Source organism: Podarcis bocagei (genome assembly GCF_964188305.1).
Source record: "Podarcis bocagei genome assembly, chromosome: 1".
NCBI classification, from domain to species: domain Eukaryota; kingdom Metazoa; phylum Chordata; class Lepidosauria; order Squamata; family Lacertidae; genus Podarcis; species Podarcis bocagei.
Genome location: NC_138125.1, coordinates 35,949,238 through 35,971,558, shown reverse-complemented (window position 1 = coordinate 35,971,558; position 22,321 = coordinate 35,949,238). Strand labels below are relative to the sequence as shown.

At 45.2% G+C, this 22,321-nt stretch overlaps 1 protein-coding gene across 2 annotated transcripts in view; it reads right to left on the bottom strand.

Moving 5' to 3' along the window:
• Window positions 1-21,483, bottom strand: part of EGLN3 (egl-9 family hypoxia inducible factor 3) — a 44,247-nt gene extending 22,764 nt beyond the window's left edge. The window contains exon 1 of one of the 2 annotated variants that reach the window (XM_081209844.1): window positions 20,805-21,483. In XM_081209844.1, the coding sequence (XP_081065970.1) occupies window positions 20,805-21,413 (609 nt within the window). In that variant the 5' untranslated portion in view covers window positions 21,414-21,483. Of the gene's footprint in view, window positions 1-18,626; window positions 19,613-20,804 lie in introns of those variants that run through there. The other variant, XM_081209845.1, reaches the window with a different exon arrangement.
• Window positions 21,484-22,321: the final 838 nt, after the last annotated feature.

Here is a 22,321-nt window from a genome sequence, read left to right as displayed (position 1 = left end):
TGCACATGGCTAACAGTTAATTTGTATTTTATTTTTAAAGGTGGATCTAAGTTCCTGAGATTTAAATGGCAAAATATATGTACCTGTGCAATTGAGAATGGCCACATGCATAATTAACCACAGAAGAAGCTGCTGGGAAAGGACTGGGCCTCCCTTCTCTGTGTGAAGTAATCGGACTGTTTCATTGTACAGGCAATGGGCACAATTGAGGTGATGTGTGCTTCTTTCTTTCTAAGCTTAGGCACGAAAAGTACATGAGTTTACATACACAAGCATTAATCAACTCTAACTCACTTTCCTCAAAAGTTTCTTTCCTTAAAATTCAGTTTCTTCCACAAAAACCCATCTGGTTTTTGAGAGTCGTATATTGGTCCATCTGGTACTTTCTGCCACTGCATCCTCATTGTTGCTAGTCTTCCAAACAGTCAAAAATAGGGAACCTGCAGCCTTCCAGGCATTGTTGGACTGCCTCCCACCATCCCTTACCACTGGATATGCTTGCTGGAACTGATGACAGTTGGGGGGGGTGTCTAAAACTACCTGAAAGGCCACAGGTTCCACAGCCCTCATATATTTCAGCCCCGACATCATTATTTGCCTTTTTTCCATCCATGTTCTTAAGGTCCAACCATAAGCCTCTTTTGAAAATACGTCATACTGATTTCAATGGGATTTACTTTACCAGTTACGTATATCTTTACATGGGAAGGACCCAAATAACATCTGATCCCTGTATGACACACACTGCACATTTCTGCAGCTCCATGAATGTTAGAAAGAACAAAAATGATATACAAGCCACCTATCATCATCATCAATTACATTTATATCCCACCTTCAAGGAACTTGAGGAATACATGGTTCTCCTCCCAATCCATTTTATCTTACACCAGCCCTGTGAGGTAGGTTAGGTTAACAGAGGACTATCAAGAGCCCAAGCATTACTGTCTAGTCTCTAGAGTGTGATACCGGTCTCTGATTATGAGGCTTATTATAGAGTCTAGTGTGACCACAAAACAGAACCTAGGATAAAGGTATGTTTGTGGCTATGCAGTTAGAAGCAGGCTTGGGATCATTCTCAAGGGCACCCCTTTATTTTCTCCCCTAAAAAGGGGGGAAACAATGCAAATGGGTGAAAGTCACCTTATGACCTTTTTACACGTCATAATGACGGGCATATTGCTTGTTGTTAATAATAAACCTCTCCTACCTCACTTGAAAAGTGATTGTGTTTAAGCCATGCTATAAAATCCAGCTCTAGACTAGATAGGGGGTCAAGTCTGTTGCTAATGCAATGAGATTTATATCAATGGCACATTGGTGTTACCTGTGTAATCAATGGGAAATAAATGTCTTAAGATGTATAACCTACCATGGAGGAATCCTGATTACTTCCTAGTTCATCGATCATGCTGGAAACTGCTACACAAAGAAAGCAAGAGGATTAATCTCTCAACCCAAGAAGGAACATAGTTTCCCCCTGCCAATGGACACACACACACACACGTATTTTGTCCTTTGGACAGTGACCCTGAAGAGATGCTGCCACCATCTGACAGCAAAGACGACTATGTTTTATGTGCTCACGCTACATGTGCACTTGAGAACAGGCCATACCTCAGGTTAAAAAGAGAGATATCACATTAGAACAAGCAGCAGTCAAGCAAAGCATCCACAAGACTGCCCACAGGATGCTAGACCAGAGGGGCCAGTGGCCTGATCCAGCAACTCTTCTTTTGGGTGGAGAGGGCATCTCTCCCACACATTCCTAATATGATAAGATGAGTCCAGTGAAAAAGGCTCCCATTCTCCCCTTTGAGTTTGGAAGAAAATGGAACTGTGGCAATTCAAATGAGTGCCCAAGGCCAGCTGGACTGACCAGCGATATGGGATGCAAAGGGGGCTAAGTCTGAAGAAACACCGTAAGAGCCTGCCGAATCAGGCCAATGGCCCATTAACTCCAGTATCCTGTTCTCGCAACAGCCAACCAGGGTTACAATTGCCAAAACAGAATGCCCCGTTGCCATTTTTGAGCCTGATGGCTTGAAAGCTGTACGTATCCTTCAATAAGACTTTGGGGCTCCTGAAATTCATTCTGATTGTGCAGATATAATTATACAGGAGGTGTTGCTAGTGTGTGAAAACAGTCAAGATCCAAGGATCCCCAGGCATGCACCTCCATATGGCACCATCCTGGTGTCTGGGCATCTTCACTTGGTCACAAGTGGCTGGCAGCCAGGTGCAAAATGTGCCTGGCACCTGGTGAATTTTGAACGCTGCCTGCAACAGTGCTCTCCGCACTTGTGATTCCCAGGAACTACCATTCAGAAGAAGCATCCTGCATCTGACAACGGAAGCTGAACATTGTGTCTAGCAGCCATTGATAGCCTTATCCTTTTGTCTAATCCTCTTTTAAAGAAGCCAATTGCTCTGAAATAGCCGAGTTGGGTGCTGGTACAAGAAGCACGGGAGAAACTGCCAGCAGTTATTATAGCTCACTGAACTCTGGAGCCTGCACTAAGTCTGCTTTAGAACAGCACACTCTGTGCTCATTGTTGCTTCTTCTGAACCATTGCTTTTTGGCCTGTACATTGGGGGTGGGTTTTCACAATGGCACCAAAAGGACTAATATGCCTCATCCTCCCAAGCAAACTGAACCTTCAAAATGGACTAGACTACACTATGTGGGTAAGAAGGAATGAAGCTCCTACTTACGACATTCATCTTTTGTTTCCATGGGCCACGTAAGCCCACACTTCACAGGAGAGTCCCCTGAAGGCCTACGGGAACTTTCAAGAAGCTCTGCTATCAGCCAAGGTCTCAACAAGCAGAAGTTCCCCCCCAGGCCAGGTAGAGCTTATCACATCAAGGCCTTGCTTCATACTTAAGTGTCTGACAATTGTTTAAATGCTCACAGAATCAGACCGTGAGCACAAAGCATGCCGGCTTGCCTATCTATCTCCCAATCTCTTTGTGAAGTGCTTCTTACAATGCAGCCCCTCATCTATACTACATCCCGGGCGCTATTGCAAATACAATTAGCAGCATTACCTATATGTATCTCAGGCAATAAAGCAGAATCTAGTCTTAAGTCAAATGCCGCCAAGCACACAGTCATAACTAAACACTGCAATCAGCGAAGCGGTTATTTTGATGAAAATATTAGCTGGCAGTAATCGGTTTTTATAGCCAAAAAATTGCTTTCATTGCTACAAACTGAGTGCTTGCACCAGTGCTTGCACCAGACCTTGATCCAGCACGTATTAAGTGGAATTAAGTCCCATTTACATGGGAGGAAGTTTCAACGAAACCTGTTACGAAATAATGCCTGTGTTCCAGCACGTCCGTGAGAGCAAGAAGAAGAGTTGGCCCAAATGGGAAGGGGGTGCAGATTTTGTTTTCCAAACAGCAGCAGCAGCACCGCCCATAAGATATCACTGTTTGAAAAACAAAGGCAAAAGTAATGGGGAACCAAATAGCACATTTCTCTGGATCAAAGTCAGTGAGCTAAGGGTGTGCCTACATCCACTTATGCAAACTACAATGCATGCATGTTCACTACTAGTTTGTATAATATCTAATTTTAATTAACAAAACTAAAGAAGTATTTTTGTTGCAAAAAAAAAAAGTTGTCATAGGAAGCTAAGTCAGACTATTAGTCCATTTAGTTCAGTACAGTGGTACCTTGGTTCTCAAGCGCCTTGGTACTCAAACAACTTGGAACCCGGAAGTAAGTGTTCCAGTTTGTGAACTTTTTGCAGAAGCCGAATGTGCTCCATTTTGAGTGCTACGCTTCCATTCTGAGTTCCAAACTTCCGTTTTGAGTGTTACAATGAGGTCTGTCTGGTTTTGCTATTTATTTTGCGTTTTTGTGTCTCTTTTGTTTTTGTGACTGTGTGGAACCCAGTTCAGGCAATGACTGACTGATTATTGTGTGGGTGCAGTACATTAATTATTGCTTTCATTTTATGGATCAATGGTCTTGTTAGATAGAAATGTTCATGTTGAATTACTGTTTTAGGGGTTGTTTTTAAAAGTCTGGAACGGATTAATCCATTTTGCATTACTTTCTATGGGAAAGCGCGCCTTGGTTTTGGAACATTTTGGTTTAGCAAAGGAATTCTGGAACGGTTTAAGTTTGAGAACCAAGATACCACTGTACTGCTGACACTGACTGGCAGTAGCTCTCCAGGGTCTCAGACAGGGAGTGGGTGTTTTCTGCAGGGGTTCCAGAACAAGAAGTGGCTGTGGGTTGCTGATCAGGGACATAGAGCTTAGGAAGCAAAATACAGGCAATAGGCACAGGAACACCAATGCAAAGCAATGCAAGCAGGGCTGGCACAGCTTTCCATTCAAGCTGCCAACAGCATCCATACTTTTAACACAGACTGCAAAATCAGAACCTATAATAGCAGAACTATTCATTAATTTAACTTCCTGCTAACATACGATTAATTTTCTGTCCGACCCAAGATGGAAGATCTATGCATAAACTGGAGCCCCTAGCAAGACCGGCGTTTTCATTCCCTCTTGCCCATAAGCTTTTGAAGAATGACATTTACTGAAGCAGCTGATTCTAGAAGGAAATAAAGATACCAAAGTAAATTGTTAACTCAATTAGACACCTGGAATTCCTTCTGCAAACAAACAGGTTTGCCTTTCAGCAGACGCACTTGCCTGCATCAATCAGTGTAATGAACATCCGTGCCTTTCCATTCATTAGGGACATTTTTAATGCATTATTCATTTTTTAAAAAACACACATTTCTGGGGGGTGAAAATAATTGCATTAAAACACATAAGCAAATTATACTGGTTTTGGAACACAGGGATAGGGAGTTGCCTTATACCAGATCAGGCCACTAGTCCACCCAGAGCAATATTAGACCTATCCACACATTGCTTGTGTGGATTTCAATGGCATGTTGACTTGGAGCAGAGCCACATTTTAGCCACACCCCGGACATCAGCCCTGCTTCCTGCAACAACCAAAAACCAAAATATGAGCTCCCTAGGAGTAGGGGGCTCCACATGATCAGAGCACCTGGTTGTGAAGATGCTCCAATGGTGTGGAGCCTCAACTGAGAAGCAGCTCACCCACATCAGGGTTTCTTTACAGACACAGTGTGTGACACAGATAGGAGCAATGTCATGGCTGAGGCTAAAAGTGCATGACAATCATATTCTACTAACATGTAAGTTGTGCTACTCTGTACACTCGGAAACTCCAAGGTTTCAGACAATGAACTTCTCCCAGGTCTGTCTGGAGTTGACAAGGCTGAATACCTGGGACAGTTTGCATGAAAATAAATACTTGATAGCCCTTCATAGAATTGTAGAGTTGGAAGGGACCCAAGCAGTCATCTAGTCCAAGCCCCAGCAATGCAGGAATCTCAACTAAAGCATCCAAGACAGATGGCCATCCAACCTCTGCTTGAAAACCTCCAGTGAATGAGAGTCCACAACCTCCTTCCGTCAATGACTGTTGGGAAGGGCTGTGTGGTGTATCAAACACAGATATTGGAAGAACTAGCCCCCCACCACCTGAGCTCCAAAACTAGAAACAAGACTACCAAGACCGTGGCTAAGGGAATGGCTTGGGGAAAGGGAGTGAAGGAAGAAATGCAGATGCACTCACCCTGAAAATTCTGCCCTGCACATCTACCCCCTTGCATTTGCATTTCCTTGGGGATTTAGAAACATACTTTGAAAAGCTGGTACGAAATTATGTCATTGCCTGCCTACCAGAGGGACTGGACACATTCCAATTTGCTTATAAAATGAAAAGATCGACAGAGGACGCTGTGGCGATTGCCCTCCATGCCGTTCTTGCACATTTGGAGCAGCGGGGGGGTTATGCCAGACTGCTTTTTTTAGATTTCAGCTCGGCATTTAATACCATTCTACCACAACATCTGATGTCTAAACTGGAAGATCTGGGGCTTCCGTTATCACTTTGTGGGTGGATATTGGACTTTTTGTCAGACCGCCCCCAGAGGGTTCGGTTGGGCCCTTATACCTCTAGTATGCTTAAGACTAACACAGGAACACCACAGGGATGCGTACTCAGTCCGCTCCTTTATATTCTCTACACGTACGATTGTGTCGCTGCTCACCCTAGTAATAGGGTTGTCAAATTTGCAGATGACACAACCGTGATTGGGCTCATCTCTGAAAGGGAGGGTGAAACGGACTATAGAGATGAGGTGGAGCGGCTGACAGAGTGGTGCAGAGCTAACAACTTGCTCATAAATACAAGGAAGACAAAGGAGCTTGTGGTGGACTTCAGGAGACAGAAGAGCAATGTCCAGCCACTTTTGATTGATGGGGTCTGTGTGGAGAGGGTAACAACGTTCAGATTTTTGGGCATTGAATTACAAGAGGATCTGTCCTGGAGTGTCAACACTTGTGAAGAAGGCGCAGCAGAGACTGTACTTTTTGAGAATTCTAAGGAAAAACCATCTTCCGCAGAAACTGCTGCTTGCCTTCTATCACTGTGCCATTGAGAGCGTGCTCACTTATGGCTTATGTGTGCGGTATGGAAGCTGTACTACCCAGGACAGGTTGGGGTTGTGCAGAGTTGTTAAGGCAGCAGAGAGCATTGTTGGCTGCCCACTCTCCACCTTAGAGCAGATTTATGCCACAAGGTGCCATAGGAAGGCACTGGACATAGTAAAAGATCCATCGCATCCTGGTCACCGTCTCTTCGAGCTCCTGCCGTCGGGACGGAGATACAGGACGATGAAGACAAGAACGAGCCGTCTTAAGAACAGCTACTTCTCCAGAGCGATCTCGGCCCTGAATGGGAAGCCTGGACTTTGAAAGTCATCTAATCTTCCTTGCTGTATTATACTGTATTGTTTTAATTAGTGTTTTTATAGTTGTTTTGATTTTGTGTGGAGTGCCCTACCTGGGTGGATGGAGCAGCCAAGTAATTTCGTTGTCCCCGAGAGGGGGCAATGACAATAAAGATATTATTATTATTATTATTATTATTATTATTATTATTATTATTATTATTATATTTTCATAATGATGTTCTCCTGGTCATATGAAAATTCAGTTCCTGCAAGTATTCAGGAGTCTATGATGACTAAGAGCAAAAGGCATATTCTCTGTTTAGTTCACAGGAAAAGGTCACATACAGTTTAAGCAATTTACACAATACCTTTTTACAGGAAGCAGAAAAGAAGACTTGGCAACGTCAATGACAATGTGACCGATTAGGGGACCTGATTAACAACCTGATTTTAAAACAAAGCAGTTAGAAATAGTCCAGTGACTTCATGCTTCAGCTGAAGCAACCTAGGCAACCTATAGCTTGGACCCAATAGGAATAGAAAGAAAGAGCAGTGAGTATGTTTAAACTGCTCCATATCCTAGATCATAGTGGGGGGGGGGGGCATATGTTTTTGAGTAGAATAAGATGGAATGGTAATAAAAGGTCCATGCATGGTTTGGTGGGAGTAGGCACCAAGAATGCTGGGACAGTTGGTGACTTGTTGCTGTTGTTTAGTTGTGTCCGACTCTTGGTGACTTAGTTATCCTCAAGGAACATTCTGGTGGACATGGAGCAAGTTGGGGAGGCCACACCCTGAAATTAGATGGTTATATTTGGGCAATGTAGATTCTTCTACACCACTGCCCTCAATTCATTCACATTAAGTGGGTGACAGGCTCGTGTACCATCATGGTTCACATAAATGTTTCTGGAACAGCATTCTTCATTAACCAAATCTGATTGTTCGGATACTAACTAAATTCAATAAACAACAACAACTTCACTGTGTGCCCTCCAAGTAGTTCTGTGCCCGTGGAACAAAATCTAAAGAGAACAAATTATCCTTAAAATTAGTATACAGACTACAGTGGTGCCTCGCAAGACGAAATTAATTCGTTCCGCGAGTTTTGTCGTCTTGCGATTTTTTTTGTCTTGCGAAGCACGGTGTTGGGAAAGTTTTGGAAAAGCTTCAAAAATCACCAAAGTCTTTAAAAACCTCAAAAAAAGGCTACCACACCGCGTTCTATGAGTTGCTCCTCGAAGTCAAGTCGCAACTGTATTAACGGTGTTAAGAAAAAGGAAACAAACTTGCAAGACGTTTTCGTCTTGCGAAGCAAGCCCATAGGGAAAATCGTCTTGCGAAGCAGCTCAAAAAACAAAAAACCCTTTCGTCTAGCGAGTTTTTTGTCTTGCGAGGCATTCGTCTTGCGAGGTACCACTGTATGTATGTGGATTATATCCATTCATCGTTTCAATTGCTAATGTACAGATCCTTGTACAATTATAATTGAATACATCTTCCACAATAACCTGTGAGAAAGGCCAAGCTGAGAGGAGCACATTTGTCCAAGACTCATTCTTATGATGGAAATTCACTCCTAGGTCATGAATATAGAACAGGCTTCCTCAACCTCGGCCCTCCAGATGTTTCTGGCCTACAATTCCCATGATCTCTAGCTAGCAGGACCAGTGGTCTGGGATGATGGGAATTGTAGTCTCAAAACATCTGGAGGGCCGAGGTTGAGGAAGCCTGGTATAGAATCAACCTCACTCTTTCTCTTCAAAACTTGTCTTTTCTGTGAAACCTGTGGCTTAGTCCTTTTAGTCCTTGCCTCCTACAGAAATCAAGTCTGGGTACATCGAAGTGGATTTGCACATATTTTCCTGCTACCCTTAGAATCATAGAGTCATAGAATTCGAAGGGACCATGAGGGTCATCTAGCCCAACCCCCTGCAATGCAGGAATCTTTTGCCCAATGTGGGGCTCAAACCCACAACCCTGAGATTAAGAGTCTCATGCTCTATGAACTGAGCTATTCTCACTGCCCTGCCTTCTCTTCCCATTTTCTTTTTATCTGTCCAGCCTATGGAGCAGGAAACCTGCTTATGCAATGTACATTAAATACCATGCATACTGGCATTGTGCTGAACACAACTTCATAGCAGTTCAAAAATTTCGAATATATGTCTCCTGTATCCAAATCAAACAGTCTTTCAAAACTGGCTAAAGGCATTTTGCTTCCCAAAGACGCCTTCCTCCCACATTCTACGTATAGAAACCAATGGGACCAGCAGAATCTTACTCCAAAATTGGCAATGGGACAGCATCCTCCACCACACCTGAAGGCAACAGGCTAGCTATGGGGGAAAGGCAGGCCCTGTGGCACACGCAACCCAGTCCTCCAGCACCTCTCCTCAGCATCTGCCCCTGAGAAGGGCCAGCCTAATGGTAAGGCCAGCCCTGCCTTCTAAATCACCTTATAGAAACCCAAGACCTACTTTGGAAAGCTGTATGTGGAATACAGTCGTATAAAAGGAGTCCTGTTGCATGAAAGAACTGAGAATGCAGTCGGAGTGAGGAAAAATAAAGGTGTGTCAAACTGCAGAGAGTTTTAATGCCTCAAATATTAGGAGAAGACGACGACGACAAAAACCCTATTCCTGTATATAATCAACCAGGCTAACTAATCTTGCTTGATAAACATAGATCTAAAGATCAGCTCTGACACACAGCTATGGCAACTGCTCCAGGATCTCTGCCAAAGCTGAATTCCTCTGTCCGATATCATAAAATGACTTGTCTGTTGTATTTACAATTCCAGTGGCTCTCGACTCAGTCTGATGAACACTGGGCATGCTGACAGTTAGCCAGGAGAACAGATTTGAGCCCAGCCATTAGGCCAGAACATGTGCATTTCATTAGAAAAAAAGAAAGACAAATTATGCATATTTCTCCAGTCTTCATCAGACGTTCCATTGTAAACTAATTGCAAAGCATGCTGCTATGCAAGTATCATCAAAATCCTTTGTAACCTATAATAAACAATTATAGTTCCAAAGGCGGTACTCTTCAACAACCCAGTAATAAATCATGCTGCTTCTTATGCTTCAGGCCCAGAACAGGAATAAGTTTGCACTTCTGGAACTCATGTTTTTTATGTGACTTCATGTATAGTAATAGTAGTTCCTGACTTCCTTAACTGAGATAAATACAGCTGCAACAGTGAGACAGAGTCATTATGTATTGGAACCAGGCTAAGCTAGTAACACTTGTTGTTGTTTAGTCATTTAGTCATGTCCGACTCTTTGTGACCCCATGGACCAGAGAACGCCAGGCACTCCTGTCTTCAACTGCCTCCCGCAGTTTGGTCAAACTCATGTTAGTAGCTTCGAGAACACTGTCCAACCATCTCGCCCTCTGTCGTCCCCTTCTCCTTGTGCCCTCCATCTTTCCCAACATCAGAGAGTCTTCTCTTCTCATGAGGTGGCCAAAGTATTGGAGCCTCAGCTTCAGGATCTGTCCTTCCACTGAGCACTCAGGGCTGATTTCCTTAAGAATGGATACGTTTGATCTTCTTGCAGTCCATGGGACTCTCAAGAATCTCCTCCAGCACCAGAATTCAAAAGCATCAATTCTTCGGCGATCAGCCTTCTTTATGGTCCAGCTATCACTTCCATACATCACTACTGGGAAAACCATAGCTTTAGATGCACTTTAGTCGCACTTAGATACCATCAAACGTGAAAAGTTAGTCATGTGCAAGTGAAGTCCCACTGATTTCAATGGGACCCAAGTGCAACTAACAGCATTCTAAACCCACAATGTGATGGGGCAGATCCTCCTATGACTAAATTAAATCACCTCCATGGATTGATGCCAGCATCACTTCTCCACTGTGGACCTTCCTACTCTACCAGATGAAAGTGCAGGCAGACAAAATTACCGCAGCATAGTATGCAGCAAGGTTTTGCCTCCCCTCCAATCTTCCAGCTTAGCTGTGCAAGCGGCAGAGGCTGTTCTGCTTTATCACGCCATGCTAGGCAGCCAGGTTTCTCAGATCCAGCCCTCTGCATATTCATTACTTTTCCTGTACCTTGACAGCAGAGGAACCATTTCAAGACAATATTAAGAGCAGTACTAGAAGTAGACTACCACAAAGAGGCTATGGGATCTTTCAGGACTTAATGCTGCATTAGTTGTTTCTCACATGCCAGAGTCATTTCAGGTACATGCCGATACAGATCTGACCAAGAATGTGTGCATCATGCTCAGCTCAAGTCCATCTGCACTGCCAACACAGCAGGCCTTTGTAACACAGATGTCGCTTGAGAATTCATTCAAATGTTCGGCAGGGCATTTGAAGCATCCAGTACCCCTTCAGATATGAATTGAAGGATTGCTTGTTTGAGACAATCACCTTTATTTATTTACTGGACAGTACTCATAGCCTGCTCTTCATTTAATATGTTTGATCCTCAAGCAACAAACGAAATGATAGAAATAAACAGATTAAAAATGTATACAAAAATTGTAAAGCCACATGAAGAGGTCCAATGAACAACAACTTAACAATTCTGTCCTAAGGTAAAAATAACTAGATTAAAAATGAGCACAATACATACAAAGTGATTAAATCAATGGTCTTGGCAACAGTTTACACCCTGCTTTTCAGTCATGCCAGCCCCCCCTTTTTTTGTCTCTTACACAAGGGCATCACTCTGTGCCAACACTCTGTGGCTTTTTTGCACGAAGACAAACTGCTGCTCAATATTCTCTGGGGTGGAAACTTTCTACCTTTCTATATCCTCATTATCTCATTTTGGTGGAAGTGCTTTCCATTTAGAGAAAGCTTTGACCTCGGATTTTGAACAAAATATCTTTATGTCCACAGAAATATGCACTGATCATTTCGCTCTAGGACTTGCTATGCTTTGGATGTTTATAGTGAAAGGCAGTACAAAAAAACTTGCAATAAACAAGTGCTTAAGTGCCTATTTCCAAGGTATGCATTCAATGGTGCCCCTCACACCAGTGAAGAAGGAGGTGACTTTTGCAGATTCCCTGCTCCCCTACAATCCCTAGCACCACCTCCCATGCTGTTCTGAAGCATCCCATGTTTATGGAACAGGGGCAATGTTTAGGGGAATTAGAGAAAATCACCAGCCTCCTCCTACAGCTGAGGGAAGCCTCTGCTGGATCAAAGTACCTTCTGTCAATGGAGAAACATCACTGGAGACAACCTCTGGACGTACACACACATGTGCTGGGGTACCGCAACAGCTGCACAGTATAGTGTCAAAGACCGTTGCAGTACCACAGGCGCAGTGAGGTTTTTCCTGCTGTAATATGCCAAAAGAGCAATGCAAAGGTTTGTAAAATGGGTTAGTAAGCCTTGAGAATTAGAAAAGGCACAGATATAGCTCACCAAAGCTAAGCTCCCAATACTCAACAATGATAAGGAGTAAGCTACAGTCTTGAATAAGATTGTTTTCTTATCAGGTCAAGCCTTAGACACACTTGTGGACATGAACATAAACCACTATGAATCAACCAACAGGTTTTCCAAAGCAGCTCCACGTAAATTGATGGTAATGATGGGATAATGGACACATAACACATAAAAGCGACATGTACTGATTCAGAGCACTGGATCATCGAGCTCAATATTGTTTACTTTGCCTAGCAGCAGCTCTTTGGGATCTTCCCCAGCCCTGCAACCTGAAAACCTTTTTTTTTTATAATAATTTTTATTGCATTTTTCCAATTACAGATAAAACAGAAAAAAGAAAGAACAGAAAAGATAAAAAAGAAAAAGAAGAAAACCAAACCATTTCAACAACTTATTTCAATCTTCTATCGAACTTCCCCACATCTCCCGCACAGTGCATTCTTAACAATAAATTTGTCAGCAAGTTGTAACCTTGTTTCATGTGTTTCTTTGTACTTTCGATTACAGTTTAAGTTTAAATCCCTTATTTTCCAATTACTCTAAAAACATAGCATATTGTCATTTTGACCATTTAAACTTTGATTCTTTCAAAGATATTATCCAATTTCATATATAATCCACTCTCATTGCTGGGGCTAACCTTCCAAATCATGCGGCATCTTATAGTTCATATAACTTATAATACTTTTGTAAATAGTCTTTAAATTTTTTCCAGTCCTCCTCCATTGCTTCTTCTCCCATATCTCGGATCCTGGCAGTCATCTCAGCTAGTTCCATGTAGTTCATCAGTTGCGTCTGCCAATCTTCCAGTGTGGGCAGATCTTGAGTCTTCCAATGCTTAGCAATAAGAATTCTTGCTGCTGTGGTAGCATACATGAAAAAGGTTCTATCCTTCTTTAACACCTTCTGGCCGACAATGCCCAGAAGGAAGGCCTCCGGTTTCTTAGGGAAGGTGTACTTAAACACCTTTTTTAACTCGTTATAGATCATTTCCCAGAAGGCCTTCACTCTTGGACAGGTCCACCAAAGGTGAAAGAATGTCCCCTCAGCCTCCTCCTGCAACCTGAAAACCTTTAACCAGAGACACAACCTGGGACCTTCTGCATGCAAAGCAGATGCTCCACCACTGAGCTATGGCAAGTATGTTTAGCTATGGCATCAACCAACAAACCATGGTTTGCAAACCTGCTTCAAACCATGACTTCAAACCATAGTTTGGTGCTTAGCATCGACACCAATACTACTGACACTCTGCTGACAACCAAAGACTTTTGCAGTAGCTGTGGATTTTCTATTGTTGTATTGTGTTTTTATGATATATATTTTCACCCTGCGGCCATTCGGCAAAGATCAGACTCTAAATGTCATAGATAAATAAAACAATACATAAACCATCATTTCTCCAATATGAATATCATGGCAAACTATGGTTAGAGTAACCAATATGAACTGACCCAGACCCTGCAATCATCATCTGAAGCCCTTCTTCATATAATTAAACCAGGCATAGGCAAACTCGGCCCTCCAGATGTTTTGAGACTACAGTTCCCATCATCCCTGATGACTGGTCCTGTTAGCTTGGGATGATGGGAGTTTTACCCCAAAATATCTGGAGGGCCGAGTTTGCCTATGCCTGAATTAAACCATCTATGACCCTTTAAACGTGTGTGTGTTATTTTTTGTGTGACTATGTTATGTGTTTTTGTGTTTTTATATTGTAAACTGCCCAGTGTTCCCTGAATGAAGAGTGGCAAAGAAATTAAATAAATAAATAGAGAGAGAGAGAATGAGAGCATGAGAAGGAAAGGGGTGAGACAGGGAGGAGTACCCAAGCCTTGTTTCGATTATTGTCCAGAGTTTTTGAAAGTTCAAAGTAACAATGACAAATTGCATGGTAGTGCCAGGGAAGGGGTGGGAAGGAAAACCTAACTGTGATATAGATAGCATGGAGCACACATTGGAAGGCAAGACCACTGTGTCACTGGTGAGAACAGGAGATTAAACATTCACGCATGTGCTAAATTCTACTTTAGATAGTCTGCTTGTGGAAATTACCACCTTGTGAGGTACTGTGCATTTTAGCTGCAGCCCTGAACTACAGTAGTGTTTACTTTTAGCAGCACAATGTTTCAAGCTGTCTACCTCTCATATGTAATTGCTGACTGAAATGATGCCTGCATGTAAATATTTCTTCGGCCTGAATACTTGAGAGTAGCAGACATTTACCATAAGGATTAGTTGCTAGTCCTAGTTTTATATAAACACCTCAATTTGATTTGTCAAGATTTCAAGCAGCCAAGAGGACTTCCCTTCAACCGGACTGGGATTTCCTCTTCACTTCTACTTCTACTAAGACTTTGTGTGACATGCAAAACGCGGATGCATAATGCAACTGGGAAAGTTGACATCAACCTTACTGAAAACTAATGCATACGTCTGCATCTTCAGGTAGTGCTGGGGGAGACTCCTGCCTGAAATCTTGGAGAGCTGTTGTTAGTCAAATAATAGTGAGCTAGATGGGCCACTTCCTATATTCCGTGGGACATACCGTATTTTTTGCCCTATAGGACGCACTTTTTCCCCTCCAAAAATGAAGGGGAAATCTGTGTGCGTCCTATGGGGCGAATGCAGGCTTTCGCTGAAGCTTGGAGAGGGAGAGGGGTCGGTGCGCACCGACCCCTCTCGCTCTCCAGGCTTCAGGAAGCTATCAGCAAGCCTGGGGAGCCCGCGGGCTCCCCAGGCTCCGGATGTCTGCCCGAAGCGCGGGGCGCTCTGCTTCAGCACGCCCCGCGCTTCGGGCAGACATCCGCAGCCTCCTGCACGGAGTGCGGGGCACGCTGAAGCACAGCGCCCCGCACTTCGGGCAGACATCGGGCAGCCCCACAAGCTCGGGGGACAGCGGGGAGGCGCAGCGCCGCCATCCCGCTGTTCCCCAACCTGGTTTGGATTCCCCGACCTGGTTTTGGAGGGGAAATAAAGGGGGGGAAATTTCCCTTTATTTCGCCCCCCAAAAAACTAGGTGCGTCCTATGGGCCGGTGCGTCCTATGGGCCGAAAAATACAGTACTTCAGAGTAGGCACGACTAGGCTTGCACTGCTCCCTATACAGAAGAGTCAGTCCAGACTTTATAAACCAAGTTGACGTGAGAAAACTTTGGAAAGGCAACGAAGACTATATTAGCATTATTCTGTCCCTCCTGCAGCAGCAGCTTTTTATGCTGGAGATCCCGGCAGATTCCTTCTGCAGGAAAAGGAGGTGCTGAGCTGGGGAGTGGCACTCCAGGTAGTGTGGTAGAATTCAAACACCAGATAGTTGAATATTGTATGTATACACACACACACACACACACACACACACACACACACTGGGGTCTGTGACCCTGGAGGGGTTTCATCAACCCCTAGGTACAGCTCTAACCTTCCTCATTTGAGTTCAATGGGACTTACACCAAGTATGTTATCAGATTACAGCCTAAAGCAACAATCTTAAACTGAGAGCCTGTGTGTTATATTGGCTAGAGTGTCAGGCTAAGACCCGGGAGTCCAGGGTTCAAATTCCCACTTGGCCATGAAACTCACTGGGTGACCTTGGGCCAGTCACTGCCTCTCAGCCTAACCCACCTCACATGGATCTGGCAAGGATTAGAGGAGGAGGGATTGGACCATGTGTGTCAACATCAGCTCCTTGGGAGAAGGTGGTGGAATATAAATACAATTAAAGAAATAAGCTTACAGTGCCATCCTATGCACATCTTCTCAGAAGGGGTCCAACTGAGTTCAATGGGACTTGGCTAAGTGTGTGAATCATTGTGGCCAGAGATTATTTTCAAAACTGAGGCTTAAATCAGCTTCTAACATGAATACAGTATGTAACTTCCTATGGGTGCAATGTGTGTTATGATTTCTCTTCCATGTTCATTCCCCCATGAAGTTCCATCTCCTGTGCTCCACGGTTCTAAGCATCTTTGCTTACAAGTCCTATTTAATTCAGCCGGGATTTATTCCCTAGTAAGCATGCTTACAATCACCACCTTAAGACAGCTTTACGTAGATAGCTAAAACTGTACACAGATTGTGGCTACACTTACTCGCAGTCAGCGTGATGGTTGATCACTTTTAACTCAGCTTAACTTCTACTTCTGTGATAAACATAAGCAAATCTAAGAATTCTACATGCTAATAGCAAACTCATTAGACTGTAGCCAAAATGCATCAAAACATAAGACGTTCAGCAGAGTCCCAAGGTTTGCTGAAACACGAAAATGTAAAATATCCCCCCCAAAAAAGTAAGAGGAGGGAAAACCTACAACTAGCTCACTGAGCATGCTCGGTAGCCATGGTACACCGGCTGACTGGGAAGACAAAACCAGGGGGAATGGAGTGTCTTGCAAAAGGCCATTGTTGTCTGGAACTCTGAATACACCCAGTCCACACTGCAATATTTTGTTGCAAGTCCTATTTGTGAATCATGGGGTTGTAGTCAAGTTTGACTCAGAGCAGACCCATTGATGTTAAAAGCAATGGATCACTGGGTCTACTCTAATTCAAAGTTAGTTGCACACAACCCAAAGACTTTAATCCCATACCCACTTACAGTGGTGCCTCGCAAGACGAAATTAATTTGTTCCGCGAGTTTTTTCGTCTTGCGGTTTTTTCGTCTTGCGAAGCACGGTGTCGGAAAAGTTTTGGAAAAGCTTCAAAAATCACCAAAAACCTCAAAAAAGGTTACCACACCACGTTCTATGAGTTGCTCCTCGAAGTCAAGTCGCAACTGTATTAACGGTGTTAAGAAAAAGGAAACAAACTTGCAAAAAACGCAAGACGTTTTCGTCTTGCGAAGCAAGCCCATAGGGAAATTCGTCTTGCGAAGCAGCTCAAAAACCGCAAAACCCTTTCGTCTAGCGAGTTTTTCGTCTTGCAAGGCATTCGTCTTGCGGGGCACCACTGTACCTGGGAGTATGCCTCATTTGAATCAATGAGACTTACTTCTGACAAGCATTGGATTGCACCGTAAATAATTAAGCCTATAGCATGGTTACAGATATACTTCTGTAGGCTTAGTCACTACCTAAAGTTGAGTTCTGGTAAAACTATTCATTCATTAACATGAAGGATGCTGGAATAATAAGCAACACAGAAGAGAGGAAGAAAGTCCCGAATAACTTTTCAAAAACTAGCTAATGTGCTGGCTTTTGTCAAAACTGCTTTTGTTCAACTGAACATATGCATGGCATTATTTTACTTCTTTACCTCTTGAGTGGTAGGGAAGGAAGGAAAAGCAATGAAATAATTTATCTGGTGATTTCAATGAAGTCTGAAACTAAGGAAGAAGGAAACCAATCTAACTACTGTTACAGAACGTCCTCTCATGGCCATTAATCAGGATTTTTGTTGTCACTTCCAGATATGTTTCGCATTCCACAGCTGCAATCCTAACTCCACTAACCAGGGAGTAAGTTGAAATTCCACTGAGCTCAATAGGATTTACTTCTGACATGCAAAGGCGCAAGTTGTATGAAACTGATTGCTAACAGAAGGTTGAAGCTGTGCAATCAGTTTGATCAATGCAAACCAAAAGGAGTTTATGCATGGGCCCACACTTCGGTCACTTTTCAGCATAAATTAATTTATTAATTGCTGTGGATTTTGTTTATTTACTCAGCTGTGCAGTGTCCTCTGCTGGTACATATGTGCATAAATTAGGGATTAACTTTATTACCTTTCTAAAAACAAGCTAAGCTGCTCAGGAGCCTGACAAGCACTCAGCATATGACCACCACAAGAACCCAACCTGGAGCTTAGTGGAAAGTGACAGGAAAGCAAGGATAATCCAATTAGGCAATGGACTTATACAAACTTTTGGCACCATTCAAAATCATTTTGAATTGCCAATGTAGTTCTAGGAAACTCTTCTACAGGTGTATAATCAATGCTATATTGGAATTCTTCTTAGTAATATTTTTAAAAAACAAATTCCTCACAAATGCAACATCCTGCATTTCCACTTCTAGGAGGAGACAAGAGGGCCAGTTACAGTTATAATCTCACTTAAACCAAGTTGGCTGCTCCAGTGTGAATTATAGTCATTCACATGCTGCACTGAAAAGGTGAAAAATTCTTAAACCAGTAAGTAAATCCAGTTGATTCCAAAGGAGCATATTCACAATAAACTTTTTTAGGATTTTAACTTGGGGTGGAGGATCAAAAAACTCATCCGAGGTATCGCTTACCTGTGTTTTGCAGTTTATGATGGAAATATTAAGCCCAGCATCAGTATGAAAGCAAATAAGGATATTAACCCCCTTACAACCCAAACATTCAAGCATGGCTCCCTAATTAAAAGTCCCCATTACATTAGAAGTGTTAGTAGCTATTTCCCCCATTTGAATTTCTTACCTTGGACCTCTCTTTCACATAGTATTTGCCAAGTCTACTTCCACAGTACATAACCAGTCTGTCTATCAGTGACAAGAGAAAGTTGATGGCCTCGCATCCCTCCTCAGTGCCTGCGATCCACTTTATCTGGTCTCCCCTCAAGTGTCTCTTGGAGATGCCGTTGCGCTTGCCGGCTAGCTGACCATCCTGCAGCTCCCCGTTATAATGCATCTGCTTTACACGTTCCAGGACACAGCCTCCTACCAAGTCGCCCAAAAAATTGTCCAGGTAGCAAAAACCAATGTCATGCAAACAAGGCACTATGTAGTCCAAGGCAATTCTCTCTAGGTCTAATCTCATGATATGTCCCAGTGGCATTTTAATGAACCCGACTGATTTCGCCCCTTGTAACAGAAAGTCTAGAGCCGCAAGCCAAGCGGCGGAGCGCGCGCCAGGAGACCTGGTTTCTATCAGCGATTCTAACACACTGAATCCGCCACACGCGCCAGCAGCGATGCCTAACTCTTGGGAGAAGCGAGCAGAGCAAATCAGGGTCCGGCTAGTCAGAGAAACCGGCGTGCCCAAAAGTTTGGCTAAAGTCGTACTTTTGTCTTCAGCGCAGTCAGCAGCCACCTTCTCGGGTTCTCCCAACCCCTGGGCGACACAAGGCTTGCTAATGAAGTGAACGGTGGCTGCACGCCTTCCGCGGACTGACCTCCACCCAATACCGCGGGGGGATCAGCACCTTGGCAGAGAGGCAGTTGCTGGAAAAGGAAGCTGAAGCAGCTCTTTTCTACCAGCTTTAAGGCCGGGAGACCAGTGTGTGAACACCCCGCAATTGCTGATGTGATCACTCCCCCGAACTTTTTTTTGAAATTTTTTTGGTGCCGAGTCCTGCAAACTCCTTTCAATTTCACCGAGGCAGCAGATGGCCCCTCTCTGATTAATACGTCTGCTACGTGCAGAATGTGTTCCTACTTCTGCGGCGAGCGCCACGTGGGTGGAGCCCCGTCCCGGGGACAATCTCTCCCCGCGCCTACCCGCAGCCCTGTGGAACGTGAGGGCAGCCAATCAGGAGGGGGGCAGGGCGGGGCTTCGCCGGAAGCGTCCAACCCGCGTAGGGTTCACGGCTGGAATCAAGGCGTGGGGGAGAGGGCGGAGAGGAAAAGCCGCGTGTCTGGAGGAGGCGCGGCTTATGGTTCGTCGTGCACCGCCTACAACTCGGAGTGGGTGTGGTCTCCGCCATTGAGGAATTCTCCCCCAGCATGTACGCTTCTACTACGGTCACATACTACAAGCCAATGTAAACAAACGGAGGGGGGGTATAAGGGCGTTAAGTGCCAGTTGAGTTTCTCTTGGCAACTTAATGCTATAGGGATGGGGAGCGAGGTTACAAGTGCTTATCTCCCTCTTTTCTTTCTCTCCCTCTCCCACTACAAGACATCCTCCCCCCTTTTCACACCTGGTCATCTGCTGACAAAACATATTGCAGAGCTGGAATTCGCTTTGCAAACAAGATCATGCGTGCGGAATACCAGTTCCCGGCTTTCAAAAGCCTCTCGTTACAGATGATGTTTTTAAAAAGCACTCACTGACTTGTCACCACCTGGATTCTAAACCTCATTCCTCTTCTCCTAAAAGCTAGGAAAATATGCCCACTCTCATAGCCTGCCAAGATAACTATCGTTTCAGAAATTACCAATACTGTATAAACGTTAGAGAGAGCCGTTAAAGTAAGATGTTCGGGGTTATATATATGTATATGCACGCACGAGTGTTTCAGAAAATTTGTTCTCTTTGAAACTGTAGCTCACAAATCCTGGTTAATAACTCTAGGGAACTTTTGATGAAGGCGGGAAAAACAAAAAAAGGAAACCGTGTCTTTAAGCGTAGTGAGGTTACCCCCCGCCATACAAAATCACCCGCTACTACCTCTCCAATTCGTGGATATAGGAAATCCCACGTGGGTTGCCACGATGTGAACGCTACACTGTTTGAAGTTGTTTCACAAAGCGATCGAACTAGGGCTAGGATCTGAGCGGATGGACCAAATGCCAAGCCCGAGTTGCAGCTGGTAGCAGAGCGGCCAGGAATTGCGTGGTTAAGACTCGGAAGAGTACATGAAATGGCAAGAGAGGGAGATCAGAAACTCCGGAGGAGCCCGGAGTGAACTTCAGTCGGGGCTTGCAAGCTACTAACCTTGTGTCTTCCTCTAATTTTGTAGCGCCCCAGCTTGCCATCTGCGTACATGATGAGCTTATCCATTCTTTTCAGGAGGTAGCCTATATTTTCACAGCCCGGCTCACTGCCCTCAACCCACAAAATCTTGTCCCCGCGAATGGCTCGGCCGCCGCCCGCCTTCTGGCTCGCCAGGGCGCCGTCCTGGAATTTGTCACTCAGGTGCAAAGCCAGGACCTCTTGGAAGATTTTCTCGGCCATCCTGTGCCCCAGAAAGTGGTCGACTATGCACAAGCCATAGGCGTTCATGCAAGGCACCACGTAGCGCAAGACTAGCCTCTGCGCATCTCTGCGGGGCTCCCGGAGAGGAGCTTTGCTGCCAGGCGGAGAGCCGGCGGAGGGCGAAGCGCCCTCGACGCCCGGGGCCTCCGCCGGGCTCGCAGCGGGGTACAAGAGGCCTCCGAGGGGGCCTGCGGCCGGCCCGGCAGGCTGCTCCTCTCCGCCCCCCTCCTGGCGGCTCCCGGGCGGGTGGTGGATGAAAATCCTCCTCATGCTTTCTACTGAGTCTCCGCGGAGCTGGGCGGCCGCCGGGGGCTGCTGCTGGGCCGCTTCCCCGCCGGAGGAGGCCATGGTTTGCGCGCAAGACCAGCTCCCGCTCCCGGCCGGCGGGGCGGCATCGCCTCACCACGGCGGCGGCATGCCGCTTCTGGCCGGGCCCGAGCTCCACGCGGGAAATGCCATGCTCGCGCCACACGCCGCCGGATACGAGGAGCGAGGACATGCCGCTCGGGAGCGTGCACACGTACCACGGGGAGCGAGCGGCGCCTCCGCCCCCGCCCAGCGCCTCCCTCCTTCCCGCCCTCCTGGCTTCCTCTCTCTCTCTCTCTCTCGCCGCCGCCGCCGCCTCATCCAGCCGTCCCTCGAGGACACGCGCTGGGAACACGCGGGATCCAACGCAGCGCACGAAAAAGCTCCCGGGCAGTGCCGGACGTGCAGGGAGAGACTGGGATCTGGGATTGTTACGTGCCCTCTCTCCGGCTTGGAACGAGGGGCGGGAGCCACAAAGGAAGCTCGCAAGCGCTGGCCGCGGCTGCTGGCTCCATTCATTCACCTGGGCTTGGTGCTGACTTTTTCCGCTTTTCCAGTCCTGGCCTGTCCCGTTCTGGAAATCAAGATAATGGGGTCACCGCTGCTGCTGCAACGAATCGTTCCCCATGTGTTTGTTAGGACAAAAAGTGCACTTTAAACGCAGGACTTAAGAAGGACGAAGTGTTTGGTGGTGGTTAGGTTCTTCTCTGTGACTCTGCAGGTGCAGATAGGTGGCTGGCTCACTGGTTCTCAAAAGAAAGGTGCGCGACTGTTATCAGGCTAAGACATACCCGCCAACATTTCCCCGATTAAAATAGGGGCGTCCTAAGGAAATGCAGGGCATTCCAGGATCAAACCGGGACACCTTCTGTAAATCCGGGACTGTCCCTGGAAAATAGGGACACTTGGAGGGTCTGTGCTCACCTTGATCGTGTCCCTAGTCTAGTAGA